General features: G+C 37.4%; 1 protein-coding gene across 3 annotated transcripts in view; it reads right to left on the reverse strand.

Annotated features, from left to right (window-relative positions):
* Nucleotides 1-1,294: 1,294 nt before the first annotated feature.
* Nucleotides 1,295-18,367, reverse strand: part of LOC139139756 (WAS/WASL-interacting protein family member 2-like) — a 40,434-nt gene continuing 23,361 nt past the window's right edge. For 2 of the 3 annotated variants that reach the window (XM_070708653.1, XM_070708652.1), the window contains 3 exons: nt 11,076-12,011; nt 4,757-4,855; nt 1,295-4,338 (listed from right to left, as the gene is read on the reverse strand). In XM_070708653.1, the coding sequence (XP_070564754.1) occupies nt 4,292-4,338; nt 4,757-4,855; nt 11,076-12,011 (1,082 nt within the window). In that variant the 3' untranslated portion in view covers nt 1,295-4,291. The remainder of the gene's footprint in view (nt 4,339-4,756; nt 4,856-11,075; nt 12,012-18,367) is intronic. The other variant, XR_011553874.1, reaches the window with a different exon arrangement.

Genomic DNA, 18,367 nt, shown 5'->3' on the forward strand with positions numbered 1-18,367 from the left:
GATGGTCACCCCAACACTCAGGTACTGAATTCAACACAGTGACAGTCAGCTGGTACGCTCAGAAGTTGAGCTCAACATAGTGACAGTCACCGGTACACTCAGAAGTTGAACTCAACATAGTGCATGAAGTGACAGTCACCAGTACACTCGGAAGTTGAACTCCACACAGTGCATGTAGTGACAGTCACTGGTACACTCGGAAGTTGAACTCAACATAGTGTTTGTCACTCATACACTCCCGAGCTGGACTACACAGTGACAGTCACTTGTACAATCTGTAGCTGACCTCCACATAGTGACAGTCACTGGTATCCTCAGGAGCTGGACTCAACACAGTGAGTCACTGATACACTCAGGAACTGAACTCAACATAGTGACATCCTGGAGCTGAACTACACATAGTGACAGTCACTGGTATCCTCAGGAGCTGACCTCAACATATGGGAGCTGAACTCAACATAGTGTTTGTCACTCATACACTCCCGAGCTGGACTACACAGTGACAGTCACTTGTACAATCTGTAGCTGACCTCCACATAGTGACAGTCACTGGTATCCTCAGGAGCTGGACTCAACACAGTGAGTCACTGATACACTCAAATGCCGCTATTAATGACAACAGATAGATTTGTCAAATCTTAACTTCCATATCAGAGTGATATATCAATCTTAATCATCCATAACACGTGAAAGTTTTAATTTGCAAATGTTTTACATGTAATGAAGGGCCAAATTTCAAACCCTATTTTACAAGCTGACATTGCTGAGGATTCACTGCAAAAGTCAATTTCAGAATTTTAGCAGATTTGTCATTCACCCAATTTTATGTACAGTAACAGCTCTATTTTCACTTCAATTAGATCACCTTCAATGAAAAGCTACGGGGAGGGAGAGAGAGAGAGAGAGAGGTCTGTCATAAAGGCAAGTTGGCACTTTCTACAGATACAGGTGTAGCAAATCAATGAGAATGTAATATTGATGACAGGAACATCACTTTAGCTGTGTGTTAATTTGTTCCCTGTTATTTTCATTTTCAATCTATGCTTAAACTTATTCAACAGCTGTGTTGAAAATTTATAAAAGAGATGCACATTCTTTCTGTTGTTTAAATTCTTAGGCAAAAGTCATCAATATCATGATTATTATTATCTTTCATTGTTGCTGAAGCCACTTCAGCTTTGCTGTCTGTCTACAAAGTTGATATTATCATAATGTACCGGTATAGGGCCAATTCAAGTAAATGTTCATCAATAAACTGAAGCAACAACAACAGAAATACAACCATGCGCAGTAATTTAGTCAATGTGTTTATTTACAGCATTCATGCACATGTGATGCAAAATAATGTGCTTTATTCAAACCTGTACATTGCATCACTGAGAATGTACATATCAGAGGAAATGTGACCCATTGTTAGCAGCCAGCCTGTGTTGTCCCATCACCACACCATACAATCACACAACCTGTACTACCACTGTCTATCAAAGATTATGACCTTGCATGAAAACAAAACCCCATCAAATACAATTATTAGCGTGAATTAGGTAAACACCACAGAGGAATCACTGATGGGTTGCTATTATCCCAGGTTTCCAACCACACATTCACTGGTCCTGAACTTCATTTGTATTTTAAAGCAGATCTTCTGTTACTATCATTATACAGCAATTTCACAATGTATGTTGGTTGGAAAATCAATGCTTTCACTTTGACAAGAAATATTTGAAATTTCCCACTATATACTTTAGTTGGACCAACAATCTATTGATGTTCATACCCTATCTGCAATTGAAAGGTGTTAAGTTGTCATGATAATTACTAAAAGATTCCAGTCCTGCAGCAGAGTCATTCTATAAAGAAAAAGTCCACTGCAATTGTTAAGAATCAATACAAGCAATAAAAGTCTCATAAGAATTACAATGTGATACAATGTCATGAATGATACAAATTTTTCTTGGAAAACACAAGTTACTAGGATATTCACTGATAATTTCATAGTAAAGTTTATGGAGTTTCCCCGAATGATAAAAAGATGCTATTTTGCCATTTTGCAGCAGCAATTAAGGTAGAATGCACCTGCGGGACACATATTTGGACTCTCAAACTTTTCTAATTCTCTTCTAATCTACCACTCGTCAGGGCTCATTTTGAACCCCTCAGAGTAAACAAACCTTTCATTGTCTTAGTTTTTTTTTTAATAAAATATTTTTTTCCATAGAGTTAACACAGGGATTGTGGTCATTTTGAATTTCAAATACATTGTATCAGTAAATCTTGGGCAATTAGTTTTTCTAGTACCAAAATTTGCACGGTGACCGGGCCTCACCCCAATTTTTATTTTCATTTTGAAGGTGAATGTTTGAAAGATTCTTTGATGAAAAATTGAGCAAAAGTTTAAGTCTCTCACTTTCGAGGTGCATACTACCTTTAGCATATGCAGGAAAGTTGAGTAATGACCCTGATCAAACTGAGATACTAAGACTGGTTTGGCCTCATATCCTAATGACAGTGCATTAGAGAACAATGCCAATGTTCCAATTCATTAAACAGTATCTAGTGAGCACTGGTAAGGACTTGATGTCAAGTCTGTCCTGCAAGTAATGCTTTGATTGCTGTAAGGATAGCCTTTGCCTACTATTTGATGTCCTACGAATAATAAGTTAGGACTGTAATGTGCACTAGCCAATCTGAATATAGCATTAGTTTTCCCTTTCAAGCTAAAAGAATCCACAAAGTTTCCCATGAAGAAAGTTAAATGATAGCACTACGGTGGCAAAGGTGAAACAACATGCTCAGGAGTCATTCAGTGGTGTTCACTGTGACATAGTGGAGCAAACATTTTCAGTGGAAGCTATAGCCTGTCCAGTGTTCCCGTAACACTTATCTTCTACCAATTGTACAGATTCCCATTTATCAGGCTCTTGTTTGGCAACCTTAATAAGGCAACAGATTACAACCATCACCTATGACACACAAATTGCCAAACCTGACATGGCTTTTGACTCACTCACATCTATTTGCAAAATACAGTTTTGTTTTGTAAATACTTCTGAACTTGCAACAGTTGCGTATCTCTTGCATGACAAATTGTTCATGACTTCAGACTTGATATACACAAAAATCTTTTGAGAAAAGAGAATAAAAGACTAGTTACACTGAAAAAAGTCTAGATATGACATGCATGATCAGCTGACAAAATCTGAAATCCATTGATACCTTAATTAAACAGCCATTTCAACTCATTTCAAACTTCTCATGATTACAGTATATGGTACACTGCTTAAGTCTTGCTTTGTGTTGTCTTTCTTATTGTTGGCAAATTTAAATGGTGGCGGGCAAGACAAATGAACTACCCTGTAACCAATAACAGCTTCCACTGGTTATGTGTTTGTTCATTTAGCCATTCACATCATCTGAAGATTACCAAAGGACTTAGAACAAATTGTGAATCTGAATAGCTTAATGGTTAACATATCAGAATATTTGTATACAAAAGAAACATGAGAAAAAAAAAATATTAGTGATGTTTAATTTACATAATTACAATCTTTTGCTATTATTGCTTGTAAGTACCAATATCATGAAATTAGTTACCACATAAGCAGGAAAGAAAATGAACAAATTCAAACAAAAAACTTGAATATAGAAAATTAACTCTTGATTGAAATAAACAAAGTTATCATCTATTTTATACAGAAACCATCTTTCTTTAGACAAATTTTCATATTTCTGACATTGCGCAGCACAAAAAGATACACACTCATTTAATACACGGTTAGGCTGAGGCTATCTGTTTGTACTTGCACATGCTACATACTATTTACCTAAAAATAACTTCATATCACATCATGGCAACTGCTTTGAAAAAATAATTTGTTCATATGCAATTTATTTCTCACTTCCCCATCTATATCCCAACCCTTGTAAAATTATCTGTTTGGAAGGCACCTTAGTTTTCAAGACTAATTATTTTCCGTAATTTTTTTCAACTCTACCGCAGTGAAGTCCATACTTGGTGGCAAAGCCACACTGTGTCTATGTGATACCTTATTTTTTGTATACTAAAAGTCTGTCTCTTTTCATTTTTCATACAGCATATTTGCAATTTTGACATTTGTAAATTACTTGGCTCACAGCTACATCAGTGAGTTTCTCAAGGACTCGAATACATGTAAGGTACCAGTCAAGTCCATATCTTCTGGCTAAATGTTAGCAGACTGATACTGAAGATTGTACAAGTTGCATATTGAGATTTGTTGACAATTTATCAACAAAGATGGACTCATGAGTCTCAGGATACTGGAGGTGTGGGTGGAGGTCCCCTTGTAGATGCACGAACTGAAAAAGATTCAAATAAAATTCATGAATAGTGTACAAACAGTAACAAAACCAATGTAGATCAGTGAAGTCTATGTTTTGTGGGAAACATACCAGTTATACACAGCTACAAATCTACAATTGTTGCTTTGGACAGTAACTTAAATTGCCAAAACAAAGCTTTATGGGAAAGTTTTTTTGAATTACAAATAGTAATTCAGACAATTGGTCATTGAAACTTTGGATGAGGAAAGGTCACTTTTGGTCCACATAACTGACTGACATATCTAGCAAGTAATTGCACTACACTTGCATTGTAATATAATAGCACCTAGAACAAAGTATTCAGACAATAAGAGCTGAGATCGTCACTGTTCTACTGTACTTCAAAATAACATGAAAGCCTCTGATTTAACAATTTGTCAAATTGTTTACTTACCAGATTTACTAGGATACGTCTTTGGAGATTTAGTAAACGATTCTGGAGATGGAAAATCATACTCTCCCCTAAATCTAAAACGCTGTTCAAAGTCATCACCTGTAAGATAAAAGGAGTTTCTCTTTATACTGTGTAAGGAGGGTGAAACGAAAAGAGCTGGAAATCAGTCTTGGTATGAACTTTATTCTGTTGTAAATTGTTGCTGGTGTATAGATATCTGAACCAGCTCACTTGGTTGATCTAACTACAGATAATGACTTGAATCTATGGTCTGACTGTGCTGCAATTGAAGAGTTGCAAAAATGGCAGTGTCCAATGATTGTTCTGTAGCTACTCTACATTTATCCATATCTTATTGGTACTATCATTAGCCAACAAGACTGAAAACTTGCTATGGCATGTCACGCTATACAATGCAGTTGCTACATGTAGGTATCAACAAATTGAACAATGATAGGCATGCATGAGTCGGTGTGTAACTTCCTGCCATCAAACTTGTTCTGCATATGGTTACTTATTAAACATGTGAAAACCAGAAAGGAGAACTAATGCATAAATATCATTTACAATGAATTGAACTGTAAACAGCCTGACCGTCTCTGTAATATTCATTGTCTGTTTTTTTTACATCTACACAAACTACTTTTTTTATAGCTCCCATAGCCATATGTATATATGGCAATGGAAGCTATTCTTATAGGCTAGGGAAATGTCTGTATGTATGTATGTCTGTATGTCTGTATGTCTGTGTGTCTGTATGTCTGTATGTCTGTATGTCTGTATGTCTGTCCGTCAACATCAAAAACTCCAAAACCACTGTACATTTCAATTTGATATTTGGTGTGTACATGGATGATGGGCTGTAGATGAGATTTTGTTCAAATGAAGTTGTCATTGCCAAAAATATGCAAATTAAGTGAAAAAATGTAAAAACAGTCAAAATTGAAAAAAACTCAATAACCACTGAGCAGATTACATGAAAAATTAGCATGTAAGTACTTTGGGCTGACATGAAATGATTGTGCACATCTTGGGTCAGTATCTTGGACTTGCTATTTTTCATGAATTTTTTTGTAATTTTCTCCCATTTTTGGTCAAAAAATCTCCTGCTCTGAAACCACAAGTCCGATTGATTTGAAACTTGGTATGGAAGTGCATAGGAGTGACCTTTCCCAAATTTGGGCAAATCGTGGTGAAATTTGCATATTTTTAGTTTACACGTCCATAGACTCCCATGTATAAGGCAGATCTCCATAGACTGCCATGTATAAGGCCACGAAAAATAAAAATTTAGTTTCTCATCGTATTCATATTGCAAAAAGGATGCAGTGACACAATTTTTAGTCCCCACGGATGAAGTCCAGTGAGCTTATAGATTGGGTCATGTCCGTCTGTTCGTCCATCCGTGAGTCCATCCGTTCACGCATATATCTCGGATATTTTGACAAAATGTCACGTGACCTTGGTGACCTTTGACCTCAAATATACATATTTGTCCATAACTCAGTAACCACAAGTGCTACCACCCTTCATATATGGTATGATGGGAGAGCTTATGACGCCACATATTGTACCTCATTAATTATGCACATATCTAATTTTGAGCGAGCCAATAGAGCTAGAGGTCTGATTTTTGGTATATAGGGATAACTTAGCAAAACAATTTTTTTGACAAAATGTCACGTGACCTTGGTGACCTTTGACCTCAAATATACATATTTGTCCATAACTCAGTAACCACAAGTGCTACAGCCTTCATGTATGGTATGATGGGACACCTTATGACGCCACATATTGTACCTCATTAATTATGCGCATATCTAATTTTGAGCGAGCCAATAGAGCTAGAGGTCTGATTTTTGGTATATAGGGATAACTTAGCAAGACAATTTTTTTGACAAAATGTCACGTGACCTCGGTGACCTTTGACCTCAAATATACATATTGTCCATAACTCAGTAACCACAAGTGCTACAGCCTTCATGTATGGTATGATGGGACACCTTATGACGCCACATATTGTACCTCATTAATTATGCCTATATCTAATTTGAGCGAGCCAATAGAGCTAGAGGTCTGATTTTTGGTATATAGGGATAACTTAGCAAAACAATTTTTTTGACAAAATGTCACGTGACCTCGGTGACCTTTGACCTCAAATATACATATTTGTCCATAACTCAGTAACCACAAGTGCTACACCCTTCATGTTTGGTATGATGGGACACCTTATGACGCCACATACTGTACCTCAATAATTATGGGCATATCTCATTCTGAGCGAGCCAATAGAGCTGGATGTCTGATTTTTGGTATATAGGGATAACTATAGGAGAGAAATTTTTTGACCAAATGTCGATGTGACCTCGATGACCTTTTACCTAAATATATGTTTATGTCAATAAATAAGTAACCACAAGTGCTATGTCCTTTGAATTTAGTAGGATGGGAGATCTTATGACAACACACGCTTTACCTCATTAATTATGTACACATCTAATTCTGGGCAAGCGAATAGAGCTAGAGATCTGATTTTTTGGCATATAGGGATTAATTAGCAATATAATTTTTTTTTCAAAATGTCATTTGACCTCGATGACCTTTGACCTTGATTATACATATATATGCATATTTCAGTAACCACAAGTTCTATACCCTCCAATTTTGATAGGATATTAGACCTTAAAATGTCACATCTTGTACCTCATTTATAATGCGCATATGTATTTCTTGGCTGGCCAATACTGCTAGAGGTCTGATCTTTTTTCCCGATTTAGAACCATAACTTAGACATGCCTCATGTGTTTTAAATTGGGAACAACGACATAGACCTATGTGCCCATAGATCTCAACATATACACTCCAGTGATACTTCTTAATGACCACATTTTCCTGCCCCATCAAGACTAATACTCCTATTACAAGTGGGGACTATGTCATTATCACAGTATTCGATATATCTAATTCTGTATTTTTTCCATTTTATATTCTGAATAATTACATTAAACATATTTCACTGTCTCCAGTACATTTCATTTAAGTATTTTCACTTCACGCACTTTATCCCTTTCACACATGTTCAAATATCTGACCAGAGAAGAAACACTAAATAGTCCAGGATGGGAGCTACAGTGTCATTGACGCTATTTTTTATAGTTTGTACAGTACTTTCCAAAATCTTCTTTAGAAAAAGAGTTTAAGAAAATTATTGACAGCTATCTTTAGCAAACACTGAATATAGACAGCGTATACTCTGTCCCAGTCTACAATTTTGACTCTTTTGATGATTAATTTTGCTTACTTGCATGTTACTCACCTGATCAACTTCATTTGAATAATCTCAAATTTGCATCAAAGAGGAATATTTCTACCTGGTTTCTAATTCCTTGGGTCACTAGTTTATGAGTCCACAATTTATGACAATTTGTGACCTTTTGAATTTCAACAAACATGCATCTAATTGCTACTGAGTACGTTTCTACAACTATTAAAGTCACAGAATCTAACTTTTACGTTATAAAATTTTTGACCTGTTTTAAAGGATTGATATTGCTCATTAGCACAGCAGTCATCTTATAAACTTGCTTTGCAAATGCATAAATTTGCATCAAGATAGGAATATACTAACCCAATGCCCTAGAGCAAGCAGTTTATGAGTGATAATTTTGACCATTCTTCACATTTATTTTGTTCATTTGCATGTCAGTCATTCTAACAAATTTGGTTTGAAAAAAATTGTACTTAAACAGTATAAGAAATATTATAAACCAAATGTTATATTTTTGAGTTTCAAAATTTTTACCATTTTAAGGACAATTTTACTTTTTTGAATATTGGTCAGTGATCAATTTGGTTTCAATAAACCTAATAAAGTAGGAAGGTTTCCCCAAATTTTCAGCATCCTAGAGCAAACACTTTCTGAATTTAAGATTTTTGACCAATATTTACACTTTTTTGCCTATTTGCATAATTATCATAAGATCATTTGGCTTGAACGAAATTAGATTTGCAACCAATGGGATTATTTTTGCAAAAATTAAGAAGTGTAGGTTTGGTGGTTTAGTGTTTAAATTTCTCTTTATAATTTTTGCATTTACTGACATCATTTGTATATTTTTAGCGCAATGATGTTTACATATCAAAAATTCTATCTTTGACGTAAAATACATTCACACACGAAATTTCAAGTTGATAAATATTACCATTTCATAAAAAAAGCGACCTAGTGGCCGATATAGCTCCGCTGTGTTTATGTACAGAATAACTATTTTGACACATGTTGATGAAGAAGGTGGAAATCTTTGATAGCTCAATGCAGTGGCCAGGAAAAAAGTGGCTAAAATAAGCTGCAAAAATACAAAATTGAAGATTTCATCATACTTTGAATATATCACATCCGATCATCCCTAAGAACATGTCAACCAAAGCTATCTGATGAGTAGTTTTTTGAGAATAAAATATTCTGACCAAAAATGGCAACAATTGCCCCAAAAATAAAAATTGCAGATTTCATCATAATTTCAAAATATCACACTTAGTTCATAAATAGAAACCTGTATACCAAATTTCAAAGCTGTTAGACCAGTACTTTTTGAGAAACGCATTTTTTGACCAAAAATGGGAAAAATTGACCCAAAAATTCAAAATTGCAGATGTCATCATTATTTCAATAAATATCATTTAGTTCATCTATGGAAACCTGTATACCAAATTTCAAAGCTATCAGATAAGTAGTTTTGGAAATACACATTTTTTGACCAAAAATGGCAAAAATTGCCAAAAAAATACAAAATTACAGATTTCATCAGAAATTCAAAATATATTACTAAGCTTATCTGTAGAAACCTGTATACCAAATTTCAAAGCTATCAGACCAGTACTTTATGAGAAAAACATTTTTTGACCAAAAATGGCAAAAAATTGCCCCAAAATTACAAAATTGCAGATTTCATCATTATTTCCATAAATATCATTTAGTTCATCTGTAGAAACCTGTATACCAAATTTCAAAGCTATCAGATGAGTAGTTTTGGAAATACACATTTTTTGACCAAAAATGGCAAAAATTGCCCCAAAAATACAAAATTACAGATTTCATCAGAAATTCAATATATATTACTTAGTTCATCTATAGAAACCTGTATACCAAATTTCAAAACTATCAGACCAGTACTTTTTGAGAAATACATTTTTTGACCAAAAATGGCAAAAATTGCCTTAAAAATGCAAATTTGCATATTTCTGCACAATTTGAACAAATCTAAAATAGATCATCCCTAGGGACATATGTACCAAATATAAAAGCTATCTGACCAGTAGTTTTGAAGAAGAAGATTTTTAAAGATTTTTTTACCAAAAATGACAAAAATTGCCTTAAAAATACAAATATGCAAATTTCACCACCATTTGAACAAATCTGATTTAAGTCACGCTAAGCAAACTGCATATCAAATTTCAAAGCAATCGGACGAGCAGATTCAGAGCAGAAGATTTTTTTACCAAAAACACCAAAAAATGCCCCAAAAATACAAATATGCAAATTTCACCATGATTTGAACAAACTGAAGTGAGGTCACTCCAAGTGGAACTGCATATAAAATTTCAAAGCAATTGTACTTGTGGTTTCAGAGGAGAAGGCAATTGTTGACGGACGACGACGCGCCGGACGCCGGACGCCGACGGATAATCAACCTATTTGATAAGCTCCGCGTCGCTGACAGCGGAGCTAAAAAAACTCAGTGGCCCGCAGCTTGGCTACCTAGCTGAAAAAAATTCATCCATGTATATATCGTACATACAGACAGACGATTGGCACTGGTCAGCCACTATACATTTATGGCTTCTTTTCCATACTCATAATTGACAACTGAGAGCTAAAATTGTCATTCTAAGTCAAACTTACTCCCCACTCAAACTACAGACATGTTTTAATTCTATAAGAATCTAAAGGCAACGCATGAAAACCAAAGTTCTGTTATATTTGAGCTGACTCTTTTTCAGAATAATAAAAATTTACTCTTTTTGACAATGATTTGCACATGGATGTGCATGATTTTCAACAATACTCTAAAAGTATGGGAGGGGCTTATACAACATCAGAGATCTATACTTGAACAAATACAGTAATTGGTGATTTAAAGTCACTGTGCATAGTTTGGGGAATTACATCCACTTACAGCATCACTTGACAAAGTGTAAGTATCCCTAACTTTTGAATATGAATTTTATAGTGAACATGTGATGAAACATATGATATACTAAAGTATGATATAATCAGCTCAGCAAAGTATAATATGAAAGCAGAAGTACAGTCACATACCTGGCATTCCTACAGGGAATGCTGGAGCTGAATTCACTGTTCCTACAGATAGCCTGTTTACATCTCTACTTGGAGGGGGTGGTGGGGGCACACCAGGTCCTCTACTGGGTGGAGGAGGAGGTGGCCGATCCCTTGAAGGTGGAGGGGGAGGAGGAGCCCCACCAATGTTTGGTTTTGTTGGCGGCCTGCCGCTAGGAAGTGGTGGTGGTCCTCCTGTTGGTCTAGGGGGTGGTGGTGCAGCAGGCCTCCCAGGGGGTGGAGGTGGTGGTTGTGCTGATGGCTTGTTACTTGCTGATGACATGTCTCTTGGTGGAGGAGGTGGCCTAGCACCTGGAGCTGTTGATGGTCTTGCCTGGTAACTGCCCCTGTTTGGTAATGCTGGTGGCCCATTGCCAGATGGTGGTGGGGGTGGTGGTGGCGGACCATCTCTTGCTGTTGATGGAGATGGTGGTGGTTTTGCTGGTAGTGGCCTGTTACTGAAAGGAGTTGCCGTTGGAGGAGGGGGCTTGCCTCCAGGTGGTGGTGGTAATGGTCTGTTGGTTGCAGAAGCATTAATTGTTGGCTTTGATGGTTGTCTAGGTAGTGATGGAGCAGTACTACTGTTCATGTAATTTGGTTTCATACTCTGTGATGGTGGCGGAGGCGGTTCTGAATTAAGTCTATTGGAATTGACAAAACCTGGTTTGTTACTCTGGGAAGGAGGTGGAGGGGCAGCTGGTCTAGAGTTCCAACTGTTTGCTGGATTACTGCTTGTACTTGAGGGGCCACTATTAAATGTTGGCTTTTTACTCTGAGATGGTGGCGGAGGTGGTACACCTGATTTATTACCACCATATGTGTTGGGAGCTGGCACTCCTGAACGATTAGCTGAACTGACTCCAGTCCTATTTGCTGAACTATTGTAACTACTAGGTGCACTACTGCTACTGGATTGATCTGTCAAAAAAATACAGAAAAAGACAAGAATGATGACACCATAGTGATAAAATTCACTTTTCTTTGGAATCTTTGGTGACAGTCAGTATTACCATGCCAAACCAAACACAATCATCAGCACATTGTTGGGAATCTTACATGTAAACCATCGGAAAATTCTTCAGAATTTAAAATACAATCACTCACAAAAATCAATGATTTCCATTAATATTTCTGGCTGATGTGCTCATTTTACTATTGTTTTGAAGTTTGTTACAGATGCTTTCAAGAGAAGATGGTGAAACCCCTCATCCACTGGATTGAATGTGCACTTTTCCTGCAGTTTGTGGTTTCACATCTTCAACACTATTACGCATACTTTTAATAACCAACAAAACTGAGCTCACAAGAGCTGCTATGCTTAGACCTTTGAACGTGTACTAAAGTCATGATTGTCTTGACAGGAATTTTCCACAAATGAACATTGTTATATGCCTATGCCTATTCTTCAGCAACCTTGTTTACAATTTGGTACTACAACAACAGATGTGATTCCTCATACTAAAATTTAGAACAAATGTACCGATTACACAGACATGGAACAGGAAGGCAAGACGAAACCAGTAAAATTATCCTTGGTTCTTGTATCATGAATTATTAAACACTGGTTAACAAAGAGTTGGTATATTGTCTTGTTGACAGCATATCATTTTCTTGCTGATGAGTTTCTCCATCTCATCACTGCTGAGTAAAAATTACACGAAAATAAAAATAAAAGTGACAATACTGGAACGTTTTCGCCAGTAACTGAGTAGTCTTGGAATGATCAGATCATGCTGTATAGCTGATACACTCTAACCAACACATACATGCATAGACGACCTTGTCCTATGAGCCACAATAGAATGCCATTGACACACTACAAATTCTTCAGAGGAATATAAATTTGCATGACACTTGTCATTACATAGAGGTTAACTCTCAGTAGTTTTTCATCCATCAATCTAGAATTTGACTTGAATCTTTAGGCACACTACATATTGGCAGTTACAAGGTAGGCTAATACATGGACACACAAACAAATTAAATGCAAATACAAATACATACATCATTATTAAATATAACTAAATATTTACTAATACATCTACTGATATCTATACCTTTCTCTGGGCCACCGGATTAAGAGCATAATCTGTGCAAACTATAATTCATTACCCATGCAAACACCTAAGGGTAACAAGCCACATAAATTTACTGATATAGAGGCATTCATAAAATTTTCACTTCATGTAGAGACATATAAACAGGAAAACATTGCTGAAAGCTGTATTTGGGCTATTCAACATGTAATCTCTACATCAGATGGGCATAATGTTTGCTATACATGTCCGTCACCTATTTGGGATTTTTTACAGCTTGAAGGCAACAAACAAGTATTTTTCAAAGGTGTAAAATTTCATGCTGCCTCTCTAAATCCTACAAAACTGAACCCTTGAAAGCTCCATTAGCTGCAACTTATGATGTCTTTTCAAGTATTTTACTTGAGTCTGTAAACAGAGATTATTGTTCAGCTCCCATCATCATGTTGAAATGCAAACAGTCGCCTCCAATTAGTCAACATAGCCTGTGTCAGGTATGTAAGCGGTCTGAAATCACCAAAGTGCGCCTGCAATCTGCGCCGGCGCATTTCAAACTGCGCCCCCATTTTGCGCCGGTATATTGCGCCGCCCAAACTGCGCCCTTACTCTGCGCCAAAACACTTCCGAGTGTCACAACATCGAGTAGTCGCACTTGCGTAGCACTAGCAGGACGCTTTAGCAGTGTAGACTGTAGATATTAATATCCGTGCCCTAAAAAATGCAGCTAGAAAAATGATATGACATGTTTTCACGGAGTCTCGGAGGTACGAGGCCATGTTATGTTTGTACGGGACGGATTACACTCACTTGGCGGTATCGTGGCTTGGCCTCAGCAGCAGTCAAAATTTGTGAATTTTGCATCTCCATAAAGGCCAGGGACTTGATACCCGGGATCAAGTTAATCCCGTTCACCTTTGACATCCCCGGACGGGATCGAATGTTTATGTCTGTGTAAATTACGGCCACGATTAGTGTCCACAGGAGGTTGTACACAGGCCAATGTGTTGACATGCAAACAACAGATTATACGACACTGAATATAACGGCGAGACCGGTATACATGTACAGAGAAACAACGTTTCATGAAGCCCACAATGCTTGTAGCAATAACAGGTGTACTTCAACAGAAATGACAAAGGTACAGTCAATCTAGGACGCCGCTGCAACTGGCGTTATTACGTTCCGAATTCGGCTTACCCGGGGCTCTGGCTGCAACTGTACAAATATTGCAGCTAAACGATAGCGTAGATGTCGTGCCATTGCCAAGATACTCTGCTGTTTCGATCGTTTTGTCTACAGAACTACTAAAAACTCTCTCAATTCGACAAGAAAAAATAATTACGGTTTGAAATCGGTGCATTAATTTATATTTATAAAAATAATAAAATGTGACATCACCGATCATAAGAAACGTGGTGTTGAAGAACATATATTTTTTGAACAGAAGACTACGGCGTCCATTTTCTGTAAGTATACATGTAATCTAACTTTAGCAAACTTGCGAGTCAAACATCCGAAGAGTAACGTCAATATTTTTGGTTTTGTTCTACTCATGTTATAAAATAAGTCAAATTTCGGGAAAGTATCTGTACATTTTCGATATCTGTGCAGCGCGCAGCGCAAATGTGTAAACCGACTCTGCATTTATCCATCCTAAAGACCATGATCAGTTCGCGACTGCAGAACCCCCCCCCCCTCTCTCTCTCTCTCTCTCTCTCTCCCAAAAAAGTTTAGCCATTTGATGTTTTATTTTGCCGACATTTATTTAACGGTTCACGATCACAGCTCAATGTTGATGTCGATTTTGATTTACGAAGTTTCTTCGTAACTAGAGACATGTCACGGCCTGGAGCTAGTTATCACTATAAAAACATTCTGTGTAAACGTTTTTGCTTCCGAATGGAGGTGACAGGTGACTTCGTGTGTAAAATATTGAATGGCAATATGAATTTCACCGTTAAGAAAGTCTATGACTTTCAAACTAGTCGCACAAACAACAATAAACATGGCGGAGCAACGATACCGACATATTTTTTTTCTCGACCTCTGATGAGAGCGACTCGGTGAAATTTTCCAACCTGGTATTGGTTAGTATTTGGCTTTGCCCCGTGTGCTGGGTTATGTACACGTAAACTAATTATACAAAAGTTGTATTCACTGTAAATCAATAAGCCTTTCGAACACGAAAGATATTCGGATATCTGAACCTCAACATCGGTTACGCAGCTCGAAAGTTATCCTCCGAAACAGGACAGGAACATTGGTCAAAGCCGGATTTCGTATGGTATATAGATATGGAAACACGTAGCTCTTTGTTAGAAAGCATGCAATGCATGATGCTCCCTAGCTTGGTCCTTGGATTGTTGCTTTCCGTCTCGCCCCTACACACCATCAATTGTCTAACAATCACAGGATTCAGTCACATGTGTCTTCTAATTTTGATACATAATTCTACCAATCATCAAGCACGGAACACATCAAAAAACAATAATCGCGGCTACGGGTTCAAGGACGTTCGAATTCACGGGGAGAAACACCACGGATTTGTCGCAGAATTGTTATAACTAGCTTTATCTGTTTATGGAGAATATGGGCGATCAGCGTATGGTCGCACATCGAATCGACGCCAAGATAAAAATATGATGTCCGAAAAGTTTAGTTTTGTTTTATTCAACTGAGACATCGCCTTTGTTATCGCCTAAACATCCTCGGGTTTTGTTTTCGGGCAGACTGCAACATGAATATCTTACCAATGCATAGAGTACGGCCGTTCACGAATCATAGACCCATGTGCTTTGGCAAACGCTCGGGCCAATTTTTTTGGACGTTGGTTAGAAACTAATGACAATATATAGGTGAAGATGTTACATCTGTCAAAGAGTATTGAAGATTAAATTACTTTCATCGATCGATAAAGAAGAGAAAGAATGAGTCAGTGAATATGGAATCAGAGACGGGAGAATCGAGGGTTTATGATCAATTGGGAACAAAAATATTTCGATTAATTGACTAACACAACCAAAAAGGAAATTTTATTCAACTTTGAAAAAAGTCACCACCTTTCGTTGGCATAGGATTCCATGGCAATGGACCAACACATGATGTCGTTTAGGTCCTCAAAAATCTTCTAAAACGGCACGATGATAGTAACTAAAATGAATGAACAATTAAAAGCCCGTATTTAAATGACACGATATCAGTTGTCGTTTCAATTTTTTTCTTTTCTGTCAGAAACTCCACGATGATGTTTTGGAAATCAAATGGGAAATGCCATATTCTCGGTGCTCCGATCGATCCATCCATTGAGGTAAATTTCTCTGCCATGATCCGCCCATGGATGTAAAAAATAGATATCCGCCTCAGTAAATATCTGAAGTTTCTACAGGAAATCTCTCGTCCGTTCACGGATCTTTTTTCGTCTTTCATTTTAGTTTCAAGTTGTTTATAGGGTAAGGAAGCTAGAAATCCATCAAAACATCGCTCCAGGGTCTATGATCAAAAGCATGAGCGCGCTTTGTCATCAGCTGTCGGCAGGACGTTTTTCAAACCGCGACAGGGACTCGGAAACCCGACATAGTGTCACAGGATTCTAGACCTAGATTGTATGTAATTGTGTGTTATCGTTTGGTCTGTTTCAAGGTTAAGTGACTCTGAATAAACTAATCACGGTCGTGACTCCCGTTTTTGACATAACTATATAAATACCCATCGGGATTGAGTGTTCACGGCGTTCCCTTTCACTTTGACCAGCACTTTGAATCAGTCTGTGAATCGTACGTCCCAGCCCGATCAGTCTCTCGCTGATTTTTAAAACCTGGTAAATAATGTTCTTCGTAGTCTGATATAATATTCTATTCTCCATTATGTAAAGATGAATGTCTCATTCATATTTTTATTTAGACGAATATATCAACTTCTTGGTGTTTGGAAATAAGAGTGTTGCAATAATTTCCATCGGGGACTTCAATGATGAATTCACTCAGCGGTTCGCTCATGATACACAGCACAGCAGTGACTTTGATCGTAAGTTTTCATTCGACCAAAGTGATGAAATAATGCTGACAAGCACTAACTATGTACAGTCCGAGTTCACTTCACATTCTCACTATCGATCGCACTTTCATAGTGAGCACGTACACTTCAAGCCCTCACATTCGCTCTCCTAACTTTAGCCTCGCACTTGTCGATTTCCGGTACCCTTACATACCTTACGTCAGGAAGTCAGTCGTAAGGACGGTCGCATTTGCTGTTTGCACGTTAAATGAGAGTATCAGACCAGGTCTCAAATTCACTCGCAAATGTGCATCACAAAGCGAAATGGGAGTCTCAAGTTCAGTCGCAAACGTGATCGCACTTTGACTCTTCTATGAACTGAGAGTCTCAGAATCAGTCGCATTCCTTATCATTTGGGTCGTCATGAATTGGAAGTAGCAATTATTGGACGATTCAAAGGCCGCAGAATTAGAGCAAGAATTACGGTCCAAGAGGTTCCGATCAAACAAGGGAATGAGTATGGAATGTTCGGTTTACGGCTGCACCGCCTATTCAGACACTGAGACCGCCAGGACACTCTCGCCATATACTGAGTATAGAGTTACCCTACGAAATGTATAATGACAGAGATATTTGGCCATCGAAATAGTTTGAGAGTAAAATTTAGCGTCTTTTTTAACCTGTGAAAGTATTTACCGACAAGGTTTGGGTAGAAACTATAAACAGATTTAAAGGTCGATTTACGATGCAAATGACACTCGACTGGCTCGGAGTTACCTTCCCTCTCGGTGATGTTATTACATACTTCACATACGTGTCGGAAAAAATTACTTCCATCCTCCGCATTTTAGTGACACATTTCACCATATTTCCCACGAAAAACATGAATATTCTTTGAAATCGCCTGACTAAACCAAAATAGACTATTAATACCGTGGTTGACATTGAAACTTCGCTATGGCGCAGAGTAAGGGCGCATTTTGGGCGGCGCAATATACCGGCGCAAAATGGGGGCGCAGTTTGAAATGCGCCGGCGCAGTTTGCAGGCGCACTTTGGTGATTTCAGACCGCTTACATAGCTCCCTGTGTGTAATATTCCATGTTATGGAAGAAACTTAAGTTTCTGAAGATCATTTGTTCCAAAACATTGCATATTACAAACAATATGTTTTTTGTTGAGAATAATACTTGAAATGTCAACATACTTTTGGAAGAATGAGCTGTATACGTTTTACAGAACAAATA

The sequence above is a fragment of the Ptychodera flava genome, chromosome 9, assembly GCF_041260155.1.
Source record: "Ptychodera flava strain L36383 chromosome 9, AS_Pfla_20210202, whole genome shotgun sequence".
NCBI classification, from domain to species: Eukaryota; Metazoa; Hemichordata; class Enteropneusta; family Ptychoderidae; genus Ptychodera; species Ptychodera flava.